At 43.2% G+C, this 19889-nt stretch overlaps 1 protein-coding gene across 2 annotated transcripts in view; it reads left to right on the forward strand.

The window, feature by feature from the left end:
• Window positions 1-5560: 5560 nt before the first annotated feature.
• cnksr2a (connector enhancer of kinase suppressor of Ras 2a) overlaps window positions 5561-19889 on the forward strand; it is a 54307-nt gene continuing 39978 nt past the window's right edge. For both annotated transcript variants that reach the window (XM_037079635.1, XM_037079637.1), the window contains exon 1: window positions 5561-5697. In XM_037079635.1, the coding sequence (XP_036935530.1) occupies window positions 5634-5697 (64 nt within the window). In that variant the 5' untranslated portion in view covers window positions 5561-5633. The remainder of the gene's footprint in view (window positions 5698-19889) is intronic.

Here is a 19889-nt window from a genome sequence, read left to right on the forward strand (position 1 = left end):
AAACCTAGAGGGAACATCATGTAATAATGGTCCCTAAAATGTTACTTTGACCTTTACAGAATGTTCTGAATGTTCCCTGAAAGTCACCAAATAACATCCCCATAACCTTTAAAGTACTCTGCATCGTGACCATATGGGAACATTCAGGGAACATTACAAGCCAGCGTCTTCTTTTCCAACGGGGACTTTCTCAGAATGTTATGGGAACATACAAATCTAGCTGCAAACATTATGGATATGTTATGTAGAAACCTAGAGGGAACATCGTGTAATAATGGTCCCCTAAATGTTACCAGAACGTTCTGAATGTTCCCTGAAAGTTGCCAAGTAACATCTTCCTACCCTCCAAAGAACTCTGCATCGTGACTGGGAACGCTCAGGGAACATTACAAGGTGGTGTCCTTTATACCTTCATTCTCAGATTCTTCTGGAATTGTTCTGGGAACTTTCAATTTCTAGCTGCAGACGTTGTATGAATGTAGTGTAGAGAGCGAGAGGGAACGTCCTGTAATAATGGTTCCCTAAACGTTACCAGAACATCTCGACTGTTCCCTGACAGTCGCCAAATAACATCCTCTTAGCATTTAAATAACAATGGAACATGTCATTGTCACTCTTCCGGCTGTGCTCAAATTATGGAAGCTAAAATTATAATTAGAGATTCAACACATTTCACCTCACTCCAGTAGCCATTATTGCAATTTTTAAATCAAACTTTTTAATTGCTTGAAAACGTCTCACAGGCCAAATTGAACCTTACAGATTGCCACTTTGTTCAGCCCTGATTTAGTGACCTGTGATGGTGCTATTGTTTTCCAGCTATGCAATTTTGTGTAACCTTTGGTGGGAAATGGCCATAATGATACAATAACCCCACAAAGACGGACTAGTTCTCTTGAAATCTGAAACTAAAAACTCTGCTTCCGCAAGGAAATGTGTTGTTCTTGAATTCCATTACAGTCCTATTTGGACATCATGTACAGTATGAAACAAGTTTACACCAAAAATTGAAGAACATGAGTTGGTCATGAGTTGAAACTAACTAAGAAAGGATGTGGCGTTTGAAGAGGGAAGTACGATATAGGAAAAACGCTCTGGTTCTGCAGTGTGGACAGTGACCTGTTTCGTCTAGTGATAATATCACACAGGTCTGGGTCTGGGTTTTCTCGTCAGCCTGTTCTTTGTGCTAAGCTAAAGCTAATCGGCTGTTGGTTGGCTTCGTGTGTTGGACAGAGTTGTAGCCTGAGCCTAAGAAATACTTGTCTCTTTACTTTGGCTTTTGTACATATTACGTACACAATTTAGCCAATCCAGCTGTTCCTGTCCGTTTACAGCCTTTGTGTGTGGCTAAGCTAACTAGCCCCTGCTGTTAGCTTCATTCTTCGGCTAGCATACAGACATCTTAGTGGTATCCACTTGACTTTTCAGTGTTTTCTCTGGTCATTTTTTAGAGATTTTAATGTGGCCATGTTACATATTATATCTTTAAATTCATAAAGAACCTCCTGGCAGCATGAATATCTGTACAGAATGTCATGGCAATCTATTCAAGAGTACTGAGGCTTCATCTTCACCTGTTGGAAGCAAAGGTCAGACGGTTTTTATGTCCGGGCGTGCTCTAAAAAAAAAGGCATTTAATATTTTTTAAAGCAATTTTTACCTCTCGACCCCACAAAAAAACAACCTCTCACATAACTTAAGATCGTGTCCTAATAGAGACAGAAAACTGAACAATTCTCAAGTCCCTGCAATAAAATATGAAACAATAAAAGTGTCAGAAACTCAAGTACAACTGCAGCTTGTCACCAGCAGAGGTCTCTTGTGTGAAACGATTGTGGCCCTCTGTACTGTACGTGCACACATCCTCCTACAGAGGAGGCGACGCTGCAGTGAAGCAAATCAAAAGAAACCACCGCTGATTTTACCGCCAGCACATCTCGTCTCTTCCTTTGTTATTTCTGAACCGTGTGAACATCCACGTGTGTGAGAAATGTGAAGGTGAGTAGGTTTTCATCCAAAACACACACACACACACACACACACACACACACACACACACACACACACACACACCCTGCACATACTCATGCAGAGCAGGCAATGAATCTTTAATGATTTGATTAAGTTGAATAATGTCCTAATCATACCTTCATTATACGATCACGCTAACTCAATTTACTGCAGCGTGTTAGCTTAACGTCCCACCGGTAAACATTAATATGTATAAGATTTGAACAGAGAGACGTGGAGGAGTTTTATTAACACAGTCATACAGGAGATGTTACAGTGAAGAGCTGCAGTTACAGATGCATGAGTGAAAGGAAACAACATTAATATTAATTTCCCTGATGAACTGACCTGTGGAGTAGTTTTGTGAATGTTCAAAATGGGAATGTTAATAAATAGGAGTTGTTCCAGCTTCACAAATTAGAATTAGATTTTTTTTAATTAATTAATTGAGTTTTAAATTCAAATCAACGAAGGACAAACTAATCTAAGCTGATTAATCCATAATGAAAACAGCTGCAGCTGCATCTCAAACATCTGCAATGGTAAAATTCTGCTCTTAGATTAACTGGGCTTGAATAATAATCTAATGGTCATGGGAGACATTTTAATTAGGGTTGGCTGCCGAATTAGCACATGACGATGTCTAAAGTGAAACACTGTGATGGACGTTCGTGAATTCGAGGCAGCGTGTACAATCAGTGTTGTCGTAAGGCAGCAGTTGTGTATTAGCTCAATGTAGCCGCCGCTGTTTCCAACTGTTACGACCGACGTTTAAAAGCCAGGATTAAAATTGCCCTCGTCTCCCCACCACATGTCCGCAACATAGACTCGTTGGTCGAGTAGCCAAGGAAGCTAAGCTAAGAGAACAGTGTTTATAACGGCACGACTGAGAGGAAATAGCGGCCCGCGGGACAAGAAACACTGCTGCCACAAATTTAACCGAGTGTCTTTGATAAGAAGATAATAAACGGGACACGGAGACGAGATGATCGCCTGATGTCAGGGAGCTCAGAGGGACGGTGCAGTAGGACAGTAAAACACACGTTAAGTCAGCTTGTGTTTTGCCGCTGCCATCTTGTGTTGTTCGGAGGATGCTATACTGAAGGAGTACATGTAGCGCTGTAAATAAGATACTCATGTTCAGTGTATTTCTCACGTCAAGGTGTCTGCAGCCAGCTGATGCCGCTGCCACTCATTTCAAATTCAGGCTCGCTGATTCAGAACCGTGAGCAGACCATGTTCCAGAGGCTTTTTTTGCCCGACACCCTGCAGCCAATCAGCTCCTTTACAGATCAAATAATTGCTTATGGATAGCTGTATTTTGACACATCGCAGTCGGGTAAGTGTAAATAATGAAATGCACAACGGTGGAATTCATTTAGCCGCTTCACTTTCAGGCTGCTGTCAAACTGTCACACTGGGAACACCTGTGACTTTTCCTATTATAACACGTCAAAACATCGACAGCGGCCTGTTGCATTGGACTGTGCGTCTCACTCGGCTGCCAGACGCGGCTGAACTTTGTCTTCTGAGACGACAAGAGAGTTATTTTTTTTCCTCCGCAGACATTTTTTTATGTGACTCACAGTCGGTGCGCTTGTTTGGCTTGGCGGGGCACGAATCCCTCCAAGTTTGTTCGTTAGTGCAAGCCAGGAAGAAACAAGACAAACAACATGATATTACAAAATGAAAAGTTGAGTGCAGCGAGACGAAAATGTCTGAAACTTAAACGAAGGAGTGAAACTATAATGTCTAATGCTGCAAAGGTGATCTAATAAGACTCGTCTGCAGCCGCATCAGTGGCTCTGTGAGGCTGTAAAGCTCAGAGTCGGGTGAACTTTTCGACGGATACATTTTTATTTTATTGCAACTCATTTAATAGCTTCGGTCTGGACGAAGAATAAACCTCGCAGCAGAAGTATATAAACATACATTTGCAGCCGGGTGAAGTTTTTTATCACCTGAATCAGCAGCTCCCCTCAGCTCTGCAGAGCTTTAAAGAGAGTTTCAGCTCATTGTTTGTCCGTCTGGTCCACGACTTTACCGGTTTCTCACTCTCGCTGATCCCTTAATGTCGTGATCGGCCTCAGCAGGCAGCCGTTTTCAGCAAACAAGCTCTTAAAATCCGACAGTACAGTACCTGCTTATCGCCGCACAGCAGACGGACACGGTTAGAGGCGAGCTGGTGGACACCGTGGAGCATTTAGCTGCTGAAGAGGCTCATATTTTCTGCACGAGTGTGGTGGAGACCAAAAACAGAGCAAAAAGAGGGCGAACACTGGACAAAAACTCCTTTCAAGAAAACCCACGAACGCCCGCTAACATCTGGCTCTCTTCTTCATTAGGTCCTATTTTCCTCTGACGTCACACTCACACAAACGAAGGCAATCTGACGAATTCATATCGCGTCTCTGTCGTCTCATTTAGCCACTTGTTACCGTAGCAACTGCTGTTATTTAAGACACGTGGGATATCAAATGATGTATTTTATGTTGTTTCCGGCATTTAATCAACAACCAATTTAAAGAAAAAACCTCACAGACTTTGAGACGAGGGAACCGATGTGCTGAAAAGCGTAACCTGCATTATTCAGGTGGGTCAGTGTCGCTGCCCCCAAGTGGCCAAAAGCGGAAGAAAAAAAGGGGTTGCATTGTGGGAAAACAGGTAGAAGTCAACTTTTAAATGAGCTGACTAATGAGGCAACAGTGAAGTAAACCAAGGAAGGAAGGAGATGGTTTGAGGGTGGAGAGGAGGACTGAGGATTCATTTAATTTCCTCTCATGGTGGAGGACGCACCGTGTGTGTGTGTGTGTGCGTGCGCGCGCGTGGGTACCCTATGTTTCTCTGTACGCAGAGGACACACACACACACACACACACACACACGCGCACGCACACACAGACGGCCTGATTAAACATCCTCTGGGACTATATCCTTCCCCCCATCATCATTGGTGCGCGTTTCTGTCGCTCCGCAGGGAAATACGCCGACATGTGCGCGCGGAGCCACCCACGGAGCGCGTGCGCGGGTTAATCATATCTGTGGGGGGGGGGGGAGAGAGAGAGAGAGAGAGAGAGAGAGAGAGAGAGATGCTGTCGGGTGTTGAGTCCGGTGTGACTTATCTATCCTACTCTGCTGCTGTCGGTAACGGACCGGCTGCGCACACACCTACACACACTCCTCTCTCACTCACACGCGCACACACACACCGGGAGGACCGGAGTGGCGCACTGGGAAGAAGAAGAAGAAGAAGAGGAAGAGGAAGAAGAAGAGGAGGAAGAATAAGGGAGGGAAGAGAGGAGGAAAGAGACACATGTCAGACCGGATCGCGCAGGGGAATGTACCGGATCCCGCTGCTGCCCCGCACTGAGGGCTGCGCTGCGCTAACGGGACGCGACACCAGGCTGGAGCACCGGACCGGGATAGTGTGAAGGGGGGAGAGGAGAGGAGAGGAGTCACCTGGCTGCGCGGAAGGAAGGAAGGAGGGAAAGAAGGAAGGAGGGAGGGAGGGAGGGAGGAGGGCGGGAGGGTCGCGGGGTGGGGGGGGGAACAGATCTTTTGTTTTTTTGGAGGGGTGACAACACCGCTTGCGCGCAACGGAGAGTCGGCGCAAAGTTTCCTCGATGGCGCTGGTGATGGAGCCGGTGAGCAAATGGAGCACGAGCCAGGTGGTGGACTGGATGAAAGGTGAGGACACACACACACACACACACACACACACACACACACACACACACACACACACACACACACACACCGGCTTCAGCACCTGATCAATTTATAGACGAGGAAAAAAAAAAAATCTCACCTGGCTGCGCACCGACACACACACGCACACACACGGTGAGTGATCACGACTGGTGTGATCGGTGCAGGGGGAGACAGAGGCTGGAGAGATGTGATGGTGATGCGTGGGAGGTGTGTGTGTGTGTGTGTGTGTGTGTGTGTCGGGTCCATGCATCATCCTGGCACCTGATGCTCAGTGGGAGATGATGTAATGCGTGAGTGACAGGAGGAGAACTTCAAACTTCACCACTGACAGCAGGGCCGGGCTGAGAGACTCTGTGGACAGTGTGGGGGGGAGATGTGAGGGTTCCCGGGGGGGTTAACAGAGTGACGTTATTAGTATAACATGTTTTATTCAGTGTAAGAAATGACGCCAGATAAACAGCTGGTACTTGTGACTTAAAGCATCCTACATCCTCAGTCAGATCTGGAGACAAGTTGCCCCTGAACCCTCTCCAACATCTGAGTAAGACACCCCGACTGGAAGAGGCACAAAACATCTTTCATCCTGTTTCTCAGTGACGTGACCGAATCGTCTTGTGTCTCTCATGGCCCAGACCAAGCCTCCAGGAAGAGCGCGGGGTGCTGAAGTCAGTTTTCATAGTGGTCAGACCGAGTAATTACATCGTCACGTGATGCACCAGGCCCCAAAATGACTTTTCTCCATAAGCTAACACTGGGAAAGAAGCATACTTACAACAGTGGACACATGTGTTTGAGCATCACGACTCGTTTCACTGTCATTATTTGAGCCATTCGGTCCAATAGAATTTGAAAAGTCTAGCAGAGCTGCATGATTAACTTATTTCATCCCCATACAAGTTAAGCCGTCTCGGACTGCTGGAGTCCAGATTTCATGACATCCTTGGTCCAAACTGATGTCAAAGAAGTAGTGGCAACGAAGCCCGATTGCCTCAAGTTGCTTGTGTCTGCACTTGAACACATCACAGAGACTACAGCTGATGGATAACTGGCCCGTACGTTCCGTTTTTTGAAACCACTCCTGCTAAAGTAACCGCTTCATATTGAGAAAGGTCGAGAAGACGAAGGCAAGATAAGGAGAAATTGAGCTAAATGGTTGAAATCATGGATGCTTTCCCTTTTTTTTTTTTTTTTACTGTTTCTATTCTTGTTCCCTGATTGGTTAATCTGAACCGCCAATCAGAATACTCACTGAAATGGCCAAAAACTTGCAGACTACAGGACTGAACAATATATCGTTTCTGCATTGATTCAGGAAACTCAAACACAACGTGCTTTGGCTTGTTCGCTGCTTGATACCAAGCAAAATATGCACAGTTCTTATTTTTCATGACTAAAAAAATGACACTTTTTTCCAATGTCGTGAAGCCCGAGCTGACACATGCAACAACTATGGCCACTGACGGCCCCGACATTGGCCCACTTGGGCCAGTTTGCTTTATTTTGTGGTCATTTGTGGTTGTTATTTTGGCATTGTACCTGTAATTCAATTACATTTTTAATTTTATGTCAGGAAAACCCTTCTGCTTATAGTCTGGTAAGGTTTAGACACAAAAACCCTTCTGTTAGGGTTGGGAAAAAGATCATGTTTTGGCTTTAAAGACCACAAACATGTCTCTTTAAAACATATCCAGCTGTTCGTCAGACTTGATTGGTGGTCTGCTACCTGTCACGCCACCTCCATCCTCCATCTCCTCCTCACCATACAACTCAAATACGTATAATCTGAAGAACGTCACTTCAGAAATGCCGGACATGTAACGTATCTATTGTGCACAGAAATGTACAACGCCGTCATTTCACTCTGGCTGCCCGGCTGTGATGTTGTGTCTCTCCGTGTTCATTATGCGGGGAGGTAATCAGATTCCAGGGAGGCCAAGCCGCGCCGGTGGCTCTCAGAGAGACTCTTGACTTCTGAGGACTAACCGACGGGATTAAGCTCAAATCACTCGTCCTTGTAGTCTGACAATAGTCGTAAAAGATGTCAAATAATGTCATGTGAAGAGCTGTCAGGCTGAGATACTGGGGATTGAGGAGCACTCCAGCGGAGCCTTTTAAAGACAAGACATCAATTTAAAACACAAAAAGAATCCCTAAATGAGTATTTATCTGGAAATGTAATTGAGTTTTGTTTACATGAGCGCTTGTGAGTCGTTGCAGCGATCAGACTGGAGATTACAGTCATGCATAATTCAGGAGGCAGGCTGATTAGGTCTGTACCCAGGAGCCTGTGTGAACACTGTGAAACTCTCTCACACATAAAAAAAAAAGAAAAACAGAATCGGCCCTCGCAGATACGTCGAGCTCTCCGGCTTCCACGCTGATGTCTGGCAGAGATTTCGTGCTCTATAATGATCCAGCGTCGACAATTATGATGTTCTCTCCGCATTTCCTGCATTTTGCTCGATTGCCATCTTTTTTTTTTTTACCTCTTTCTTTCTAAGCACGGCAAACGTTCAGTATGATTTGCTGCTGACGTGCTTCTGACAGTCAGTCCGGTTGGTAACGGCTCAATGTTTGGCTCGACATGCAGGCCTCCCCAAAAAACCACCTGCCAAAAAAAAAAAAGGAGAGCTGCCACAAGGAGAGATGGGTCTATTAATGAGATTTATGATCAAACCTAATTTAGTCAAAATTAACAGCGGGAGTTTTGAGCTGTGATGCCAAATCTGTAAGTGCAAGTTGCATTAAAAAGGAAATATATGTGCAGTTCGGCCAAAAGTGAAGGTCGTGAAGAACTTTCCGTTCAATCGTTCCAGTTTGAAACGTTATTTTGTGCTTGAATAAATATAATAATCTTGATTTTGGTGGCAGCTGATGTCTTGACTTTTCCTCTCAGTTTCCCAGCTGTTGGTGTTTTCAAAACTCAGCACACCTCACCGTTGAGTTTCAAGCACATTTATTGGATTTTGGAGGCGTTATTGGGCACAAACACAATATGAGGAATCGTAACAATAAAGTTTAACACCACCCAAGATCTCTATTTTTAGCAATAAACACTCGGTCGCTTATGGGCCAAATAGGTGGTCGTGAAAAGTTTATAGTTTTTGGAGGGTTGAGGCTCCAATAGTGAAAGAGAGAAGAGAATAATTCCCTCCTGTGTACGATAATATATTGTCTTAAAGAACACGTCTCTGAATATATTAAGGAGAGTTCGTTAAGACACGTGTGTGGTTGTTTCCGACATCACATCAGCTGTTGAACTCTCCCCTTCACGGCATTTCTGGCTCTCCACCTGCTCGACTGGAAGCTGGAGAGGATGAAAACATGGTGTTCTGCTGTTGCTTCTCACATTCCTGACATAGTTTGTTGCCGCTGCGCCCTTTAAACTAATTGAGTAAACCACGTCCAGACGACCACATTGTTAATATCCAGATATGATCCCTTGTTTATTTCTGGATCATAACCAACAAAATATGGTGCACAACAAATTCCTCAACGAAATTATCGTCTCATTTAGCGATAAAATTGTAATAAAGTAGAGGTAAAACTAATTGGGAGGATATTTTGCTAGTTTCAAAAGGTTCAGCTGTTTCTAACTAGTTGTTTTTTGCAGTAAAACCCTTCTGAATGACCTTGAATCATAGCGCCCCCATCAGGCCAGTCGGGGTACTGCCACCTACTGCTGGTGGAAGAAATACTCAAATAATTCACTCAAGTAAAAGAACAATGCCACAGAATTATTACAATTAAAGAATTAAAGGCCCTGCATTAAAAACTGTGCTACCAGTATTAGCAAGAAAATGTACCTAAAGTATTAAAAGTAAAATTAGTCACGGTGGAGCATGGATGCTAAACTTATACCACTAGTTAATTATCACAGTACTTATTTCTTATTATTAAGAATCCAAAATGACAAGCGACAAAAGTGACAGTAACAGGCAGGAGCCAATCCAAAAAGACCCAAAGAGAAATGAGAAACAAACGAAACAAGTACAAACCAGAAACTCAAGGAACACGATGGCAGAAAACTGGAGGAGCGACAAAGAGACTCTGGGAACAAAACAAGGACTTAAATACACCCGGGGAAGGGAGGAGGACAGGAAGTAGAAAGTAAAACTTGACGCGAGAGCAAATCTCAAAATGAGAAAAACTGTAACCACATCCTCGCAGCTTGTCAACAACAGACGCTCAGAAACTTCCTCCTCCGCTGCTGTAATAATCACTTCGGCCACTAGAGGTCGCCGCCTGCGAAGACACACTCACAGCCGACCTATGGGATCCTATTTTATCCACGGATCATAATGTGTGTTTTATAATTAAAATCTTAATTTATTTTTGGAAATAACAAGTAACCACAGCTCTTAAACAATTAAAAAAAACGTCTCATCTTTGTGTTTATTGTGATTTAATTTCAACCACTACCAACCGCTAAATGACAAGTTTTTGCCCTTTAACACAATCACTGACATTTGTTCTCATGCTGGATCGCAGCGCCAAAGATGCATCATCGCTCTGCATTTCATCGACCCGTCCTCTCCCTCCCTCCCTCTCTCCGGATAAAAACTGAGAAACATGACTAACAAACACTGATATTAGCGATCTTTGTTATTCATTCCATCTCTTCAGTGCATAAAAAGCAGGTCAGGGATTTTTTTTTTTTTTTTATTGACTCACGCGGAGATCGTGACAGAGATTTTATTTACATGATGCGCCGTGTCGGCCTCTCGGAGGCCTCATCATTGGACGGGGTTCTGGCCCGGTGTGCATATGGCGTGTGTGTTTACGTGTGCACCTTGTGTATGTGTGTCTATGTGGTGTGTGTAGTCGGTGTGTGTGTGTGTGTGTGTGTGTGTGTGGGTGGGTGGATGGTGACTTGTTCGTCTCAGACCGTCTGTGCAGAACAGCTGACAGACTCACACACACGCATACACACACACACGCCGGCTCTGAACAGAAGGCTCCACCCGGGCCCTCGGACATTTGCGCTCACACACACACACACACACACACACACACACACACACACACACACACACACACACACACAGAAAAACACACATTCATGCACACACACAACACACGTGGCATGCCTTAGTGTGGTATTCCGTTCACGCTGGGTCTCTTGGGCGTGTCGCTGGCAACAGAGGGAAATATGATATACTGTATTTTTGTGTGTGTGTGTGAGTGTGTGTGTGTGTGTGTGTGTGTGTGTGTGTGTGTGTGTGTGCACAATAACATATACACACCACATATGCCTCCAGGCGTATTCGAGGCCAAAAGGTCTGAGCTCTGTTGACTTGCACTGGCACGTCCGAGGCTAAAACAATACGGGAGTGGTGCACTTCAATGGTAATGTGAGAACTCACCGCGCGTCGCTGGGAGTGATGATGTGAATGCTGCAGTGAGCCCCTTCTTGTCACATTTCCACTCGGAAAAGGGCATAATTTTACCTCATTTCCCTTGCATGGATTTGATTGCCGGGCTGGAAAATCAGCAATGAAAATTGGCGAGGTGGCGGCGGCGGCGGCGGCGGTGGCAGCATGGGAGCACATCTGATGACACCACTTGCTGCCGGGGTGATAGTCACAGCCTTTAGGATCAGAGGGATTTTGGGGGGCTTGATCTGTTTAGACTCCCTCTTTTTGGCTCATGAATGTTAAGATTGCTCTAAACATTCTCCAGTTTGCATCAGAAATGTCAGATTTGTGTGCGCTGAGTGAACAAGTGTTACGCAGGGGGGGAATTAGGTTCGGTCATTCGGAGGCCGAAGAGTCCAAGCGGGCCTGTAAAAGTCACTCCGGCGTGACACAGCGCTGGCTTAAGGCATTTACATACTGCAGTGATGAAGCTCAGCGTTTTTTAAATGCATCAGTTAATGTCCAACACGACACTTTTATATAACGGGAAGAATTATTAGAGTCGAGGTAAGAGGCTTAAAAAGTCGTCTTATAACAGACAAGTGGATTCAATTATGCTATTAAAGTTCCTGTGAAGTCAAAATTATGTTTAAATGTTTTTTTATCACTCTTTATTTCACCTACACACCAGGTTCAGACACAAAAATGGCAAAAAAAAAAAATAAAGTCATTTTGTAGATATTCTCAGTGGTGTTTAGAGTTTGTAACTTCCTGGAAAAAGATAAAAATGTTGATGACTCATCCTGCACTTGGAGGCGTGTATTCATGTTTCATCCAATAAAAGCTCTCCCCTGCTGAAAAAAACAGCACAGACCAGCACCAAAACACAACATATGCTGGTCTGTTGTTTTGCTGCATGCCTGGACAGTTAGCTTTATATTTTGCTCAGGCAACTGCTAACTGCTGCTAACCAGTAGCTTCCTAATAAGCAGCCTCTGAAAGAGGCCTGTTACAGTATCTAGATGATTTATAGACTTTTCTGATGGACATTTTCTGGTAATTTTCTGCATTTTCAATCAATGGTGCACAGAACAAACATTCGTTCATTTAGAGTCATGTTTCTGGCTACCCGATGACCTTCAGACCGTTATTCACACTATTTTAGCTCAGTGTTTGGTCTCCACCAACTCCTGACGGGCATATCTGGCTCTTCAGTTGCCAAATTCTCCACTCAACTTGTTGCTTCCTGTGACTGTCTGCTGTCTCGTTGGTGCATAAAGCTGCCTGCTGTAGTAGAGCAAAATGTGATTCAAAGAACAGCGAGACTAAAACAAAACAGTAAAATCGTGACCCCAAAACAATTAGCTTAAAGTCGCTAAAACACACCACATAGTGGACAGGAACTGTTCATCATGTTCACATCACAAATAGTCAAAAATGTTTGTTGTTTTTATTCAAAGGAACTGAGAAATACTGATGTTTTGCCATTTCAGGGTTTAAAAAAAACATGCTATTTCAGTCTCTCATTAGCTGTTTTTAAAATTAGCCACATCCATTTTAACTGGTCTTTAATATTTTACAATCAGATCCATTAAAGGGTTTGTGTGTCCATGGCTTGGTAATGTACATTTTTCCAGTTAAATACCAAACGGGAGCAGAGATTTACGGGCACTAGGGTTTAATCTTTCCTGACATAAATTGTTTTGTTTTTTTTATGACTAATTCAGGTATCCGAACTTCCAAGAAGAAAACTCAGTTGCACATTTATTTGCAGTCCCTGGGCCAACATTTCTTATGACTATGTTTTTGTTTTGCCTGTTTATGTCAGAATAAGACTGACAGGGAGAGGAAAAAAATACAGACAGCCTTTTAGTTTAGAAGTTGGGGAACACTAACAGTTCACATCTCTAGGATGAAAATACAGATAAAAAACCTCACGACTGTTATTAATGTAGGAATAGTTTCCTGTTTTATTCCTCCCATGCAAAATCCTCTCAGTCGACACTGGGATTTACACTGGCGACCTACCGGCAATAAACTCGCTCCTGATAACCGCTGGGCTTTCAGACATCCTGCATTTGCAAATCCCAGGAACACAGCGAACGTTTCCCTCAAACTTTTTTTATTGTTACCAAAAGCTACACAGTTCTTGGAACAGATGACACACAACTCGACTGGGAGTGCTGGATCTTTTATAGGACTCTCAAACATCCCAGTAGTCACCGCAAAAAAAAAAAAAAAAAAAAAAAATCTAGTTTTATTAGACGTGCGTGTGTGTGACAGAGAGAAAGAGGGTGTTTGTGGGAGTTTGGCTCGCCTGCTGTTGTGAAAAGTGTGCCTCTGTGGGAGTTAAGTGTGTGAGTCAGCCATGAATCACACTTCTTTTCTGTATCGCTCGAGCACATGCGCACACACAAGCTCTCCATCGCACACGAGCACATACTGTACACAGAGCTATGAGTGCGTGATTATACAGATTAGACACCATTGTACAGCAAACCCACGCAGGCATTTACACCGAGCATGTGACAGTCAATTTATAGAAAAAAAAAAAAAATAGAAAAGAAAAAAACGTGAGCAGGTACATTTTAGCATTTTTATTGGATATGCAGAATACTGAATACAAAACAGGGGTGCTTGCTCCCGAGACGGCACTCCTGCAGTTGCCACAGGGTAGCTGCTAGCGGTAGGACTATAATTACAAAAAAAAAAATAAAAAAGAGGAATTATAATTTTTTGAAAAGCAAAATACTGTGAGCAGTTTAGAGATTCCTGTGTGGAAACCGGGCAAGCGAGGAGACGAGTTTTAAAAGTTACCCAGAGGTAATTGAAAAACAGTTTTGAAGAACAGCTAGAAGAAAAAGATAAACGGTTGAAAAGGTTAGCATATTCAAGTAGTGTAGGGAGGTTAAAGGGGAACGGTTTGCTCAAATTAATTAGTAATCCTAGTTAGCTAAAAGATAAATGGTTGAAGCTTAAGGCTAGTTAGCTGATTAGCAGATAAACTGTTTAAACAGTTAGATAAAAGTAATAGGTAATCTGTTAATACTTAGTTTTCAGTTGCCCAAGAGATAGTTAGCTAAAAGATGTGGTTGAAATATAACTGATGTTGGCTAGTTATTGAAACAGCTGAAATGACTGAATCAAGAGTTAAAATAGTTATTCAATTAAAGGATAAATGGTTAGAGTCGCTAAACTTTGAAATGGTCGAAACAGTTAAACACTGAGCAGCTAACTGTGGAAGTGGTCAACAGCTTAACTATAAGTAATTAATAGCCTAAAAGGTAGTTAGCTTAATTGTGTTGGCTAGTCAGCGAAGTTACGGATGGAACAGTTTAAATAGTTAGCTAAAAGTACTTGCTAACAATTAATACTAAGCTTAGAGTAGTCAATAAATGGCAGTTAGCTAAAAGATAAACTGTTTAAACTGTTGGCTAGTTCGCTTAACAGTTGAAAAAGTATTGGAGTAACAGTTCAAATAGTTATTTCAGAGTAATTGATAAATAGTTTAAATGATTAAAGCTAGAAATGAAACAGCTGAACATTGGTTAATACCTTGCTAATAATGGGAAACGTTAACTAAATGTAATAGCCTAAAATGCTGGTTAGCTTAAAGATAAAGTTGGAATAGCTAAAATTCACAAACAGTGATAGTTAGCTGAGGTAAATGGTTGAAATAGTTAGCTAACAGTGGCGGATAAGTGGTGTTACAGTCTCTCTAACGGGGCTGTACAGGATTATTTTTAGAAAAGTTTGCCATCCTCTGCAGGAGAGGAGTGAATCCAGCACCGCAGTCATTATACTGTACATGTATATGAAGTGTATAGCGCTGTTTTGAGTTTGTCTTTCAGTCTGCGGGGGTGTGTGTGCGCGCTTCACTGATGTCACTAACAATTTGACTCATCAGTATTCAGGGCATTCACGCTCTCCCTCACTGCCAGTGATAAGCGGCGCTGATTATCAGTGAACTTTCGCTGCACAGTGTTCATCTCCCCCCCTTCTGCTTCTGTGCCTCCCTCTCTCTCGCTCTCTCTCGGCAATAGTAACACTTTGCCCGCGAGAGCCAACATTGTTTTAATCGGCTTCGCGTCTATTAGAAAAAGAAAAAAAAATAAAAAATCAGCTGCTATTAACACTCATTAAAAGAACGCAAGTTTTTCCCTGTTGGAGGGAGTGGTGGGTAAAAATAGCGACGCCACGATGTAAAAATACGCCGCGCTCGCTGGAAATTGCTGTCAGTATGTGACTGCCGAACGTCTTACTCCAAAACCGTGAGTGTTATCTGCTGCTGTAGCCGCCACCGACTCAGGCTCCCGGTGATAAAATTTTGTAACCTGGCTGCTGGGACTTGATCCCATTCAGCCATGAGAGCTTTTACAGGGGAGTCGGCCATTGATGCTGGGTGATGAGGCTCACGGTGGGTGTTAGAGTGGGTGGAAGTCAGGAATCTCTGTACAGGCCTGTCAGCCTCTTCCACATTTCTTTAAGCATGTGATTGTGTGTCGTGTTGTTATTAATCCCTACCAACATAAAGTGGACGTGCTGTACATGTGCGTGTGTCCTCTCGACAAAGACCCAAGATCCATCTGTGTCCCTAAGAGACCTCCTGCGGACAAAGTCCACACAAATCACATCTGAACGTGTTGATGTCTTTTTATTCTTATCGAGTCCTTTCATGCCTGTGAGTGGAAGCTGTGAGGCGAGATATCGCTCATCGACTTGAAGTGTTTTGGGGTCCAGATAGTGGAATCAATTTGTCTGGTTTCCCCCCTCCGACATCAGATAACGGTTAAAAAGACGACGCCTCCTCCTCTTTAGAAATTAGCACTTGTATTTAATTTAGACTTGTTTATTTAAGTTTTAGATGATTAATTGATGTGTTAAAATTGTTACGCACGTCTTATTTTTCCACGCTGGATTTATGGCAATTTTGGAGCCGAACGCTTCTTTTAGACTTAGACGTAGCGGGTGAGGGAGGGGAGGAAGCAACGCGAGGGTGCAGAAAGCGACAAATGCTGTTTGCTCGTCAATGACTAGAGACGGAATTAGTGTGTGTGTGTGTGTGTGTGTGTGTGTGTGTGTGAGCGTGTTTTAAATAGTTCGAATGCAATTTAGCAGCTGGCTCATGAGGTCCCTTTGCCTTCTTCCTCTTTTCCTCCTCCGCACTCTTCCCATCCTTTGTTTCTTTTTTTTTTCCTTCTTCTCCCCATCTTTGTTGGTGTGGTTATGATAGATGAGTGTATTATAACGCTGGGACTTGAAGCGGGGGAAATCAATGCCCATTCCTCAGAGGTGTGTGTGTGTGTGTGTGTGTGTGTGCTTGGAGTGTGTGTTTGCCAGTTGGCTGTTTGTTAAGAGGTTAGAAGCTGGATACATTCATTGTTTTGGGAGCCAGGGGCTGCAGCTGAGCAGCTCTGTCTTGATCTGCTTTCCTTTGACTCAGCAAACCCGGCCAGGCCAGACAGCACGCGCACACACACACACACACACACACACACACACACACACACACACACACACACACACACACATTAACAATGCACGCACCCACCCACTCGTACGCTCACACACTCAGATCTAGAGAGACCGTCCCACTCACAACACAGACGTTACACAATCCAGCAGAGGCTGAAGTTTTACCTGGGTGGCTGCTTGATTGCCCATCCATTACCTCCTTCATTCCAGTCTCTTGACTCTTGTTTCAGGTAACAGAGTTTGTATTAGGTCCTTTGGAGAGTAGATTTTACACTAATCTTTCATGCTGAGTTCTGCCGTGGTGGACTGTGACCCACACATTTGTGCCATTTACCAGCAGCGAGCTGTCTGGAGAGTGCTGGACGGAAGCTAACGTACTTTATAAAGAGCGCATGGGACATTTATATCAGAGATTGTGAACGGAGAGTGATTTTTTTTTTTCTTCTCATTTTAATCGTGGCATGATTCACATATTTTGGTCAATATAAAAGATCATTTTGCAAGTCAAGAAAGTCACAGTTAAAATATCACGTTGTTTTGTGTCAAACCGTCTGTTAAGTACATTGTCACACCAACATGGCCGCCAACACGGCACGGAAAAGGTGCTTAAGCAGATCAAGATCACAATAAAACTGATCATATTGACAAATAAAGTTATGTGAAAGGGTCGTTCGTCAGGTTTGTGAGCATCTCTACAAGGTTTATTCCACGGATTTGGCGACCGTTCAACGAGACGACGTCACCAATGTGTCTGTTGGCTGTTAAGTCTTCTTAATTACCTATTTTCACTTACATTTCATTGGTTTTATGACAAACTGTTACTTTATTGACGTGAAAGTTTATCTTTTAAATTGACAAACATCACATGTATGTCATGAAAGATTATTTGTCTCTCTGTGTTCACCACCATACAAAGTTTTTCCGTCCCGTGCGGTCGATTCTTCAGCTCTCTGACAAGCAACAGGTTTTGTTGTTCACTTTTGAGGACACTCATTTGTCCCCAGAGTAAAGAATAATCAGCATGTGTAATCCATCCCAGTGTACTTAACATCGTTGTTCAAAAGGTAATGCAATGCAGAGCTCTCACTTAGCATGCAATGACAATAAAAAGCTCGACACGTTTACTGCCAGCGGATTGTTGACTGCAGTGGATTTACAAGAGCACCACAAGTTGATTTCCCCGTGTTGAAAAAATACAGTGCTTGTCCATCGTGTAAACCAGTTTGAAAACGGTGTCGAGAAACACACGATTTTGCAGCTATGTGCTAAAATTCGCAAAACACGCTGGCACGCTCCTCTGAAGTGGTGCTGAGAGCTTTGTTACACTTGTGGGTTGAAGCGCTTTCTGGCCGCGATACAAGTCCAGATATTGTTGATCATCTCTCCCTTTCACACCGTAGGAGAGAGAAAAACAGTCTGTCTTTTCTTTTTTTAAATTTTCCTCTCTATTCACACTCATTTCATGCAGAAACAGGTCACGGGGTCGAACATTTAGCTCACAAATGGATGGAAACAAAATGTTTTCTGCCTTATGTCAAAAAAAAATATGCAAAAGGGAAAAAAACACGACACCTGAATTCCTCGTTGGCCCTCAGTCGTCTCTCTCAAAACAAACTGTGTTTTGTACTTGTACGCTACCGAGGGTTTTTGAAACGTCGTGCTGAATTCTACATAAACTGCAAACAAGCGGCAACGTCTGGAAAAACGCAACACAGCAGCCGTGGGATTATCCGAGACAAACAGGAATAAGTAAAAATGTGTTTTGCATTTTTTTCCCCCTGTGCAGACTAAAAAAAGAAATCTGTTCTCCCTATAGGCTGACTTTGAAGAGGGGGGGAAACCGCCGGTGAAAAGTATGACGAGGAAAGCTAATTAGTTCTTCTGGAGTGCAGCCCGATACCTATAATTTCGATAAGGGTCGTTTGCGGTCATCGATCAGTGGACTGAGCGCGTTGAAGAGAGTGTTGGCGGTGGACAGGTCAGGAGGAGTGATGGTGCTGTTGGGATGAAATTCTCCTCCTGTGCCCGGGGTCTAATTATTTCTTTCTACCTTGTGTATACTTTCATAGCTGCCATAAAAAAACAGATATGATTAGAAGCGGTATGAAGATTAACACCTTCCACCAACAGTTTACCTTGATTTAGCGGTGCAATAATAAAAGAAATCCCTCATGGTACTGAATGACTCTTAAAAGATAGTATGAGATAAAGTTTGCTGACAAATAAGTTTGCTGCAGTTAATCTCCATTTCTAAGTCGTTTGTTTTTGTCCTTAAAGCCGCGCCACTTAATATTTCTACATTAGCAATAATTCAAATGGCTACACGCAACGTAAAAGGGGTCACAAGTGAGATAGCTCTGTTAGCTGTTAGCTCAGCTACCTAAATGCACCGCAGGACTTTTTACCGTTATTGTATGTTGGTCAACAATCAGACGAAATAGAGAAAATGTCAACACATCTGCATACCGAGACGACTGAATAGGTTGAGCGCCAAAATGACATCACGGACCTTAGCTCCGCTGTGAGGTAGTTCCGTTAGCTGTTAGCTCTGTTAGCCAAACAGCAGGACATCAAACGAGCTCTCGTAGGTCGATTGTCAGTTACTCCCAAAAGTCCCTCATTTTTACCAGAACAACAAAAGTGGTTCTGTTAGCTGTTAGCTCCATTAGCCTAACACACCTTCCCAGCTGGCTGCGAACAGCTAACTTGCTCTCCTCCTGTTGTTTCATACACAGAGTTGTTGCTCACAATGTAGCATTATCAAGGAAAAGACACTAGCTTGTATTAACTAGCCAGCCAGTGAAAGCAGCTATGAAAACAGCATAAGATGCTTGAGTGATAGTTACACCATGTAAATCCAGAAAATTAGTGTCACAGAGTCTTTTGCTGTCCTCCACAGGAAAATGGGATGTCGCTTCTCTTCAGCCCTGATTTAGTTACTTAATGCATCATGGAGTTGGTGGAGACCAAAACCAGAGCTAAAAGAGAGCGAATACTGGACTTATATTCATCCAGTGGACACAAACCAAATGCTAAATTAATGCTAATGTTGCTGGATGTGTAAACAACACGTTAACTTAGAGTAAGTGGTGATAGCAGTCCAGTGTTGTGTTCTAAGATCGTCTCTTTCCTCCCCAGATTGGCAAAAATCTGAAGTATTAACAGATTTAAAGTGTTATTTTCTTGAAACCTGCCAGTTAAGGAATGAAAAAAGGTGTTTCAAAGTATTTTCTTGATTCTAAATCAGCAGCCAAAGACTTAATTTTTTTGACAGTTGTCCTTCAGCATGTCTTGAAAACTGAAAATATGTTTTAACTACATTATAGATGGAATAAC

This window comes from Acanthopagrus latus, chromosome 19, assembly GCF_904848185.1.
Source record: "Acanthopagrus latus isolate v.2019 chromosome 19, fAcaLat1.1, whole genome shotgun sequence".
NCBI classification, from domain to species: Eukaryota; Metazoa; Chordata; class Actinopteri; order Spariformes; family Sparidae; genus Acanthopagrus; species Acanthopagrus latus.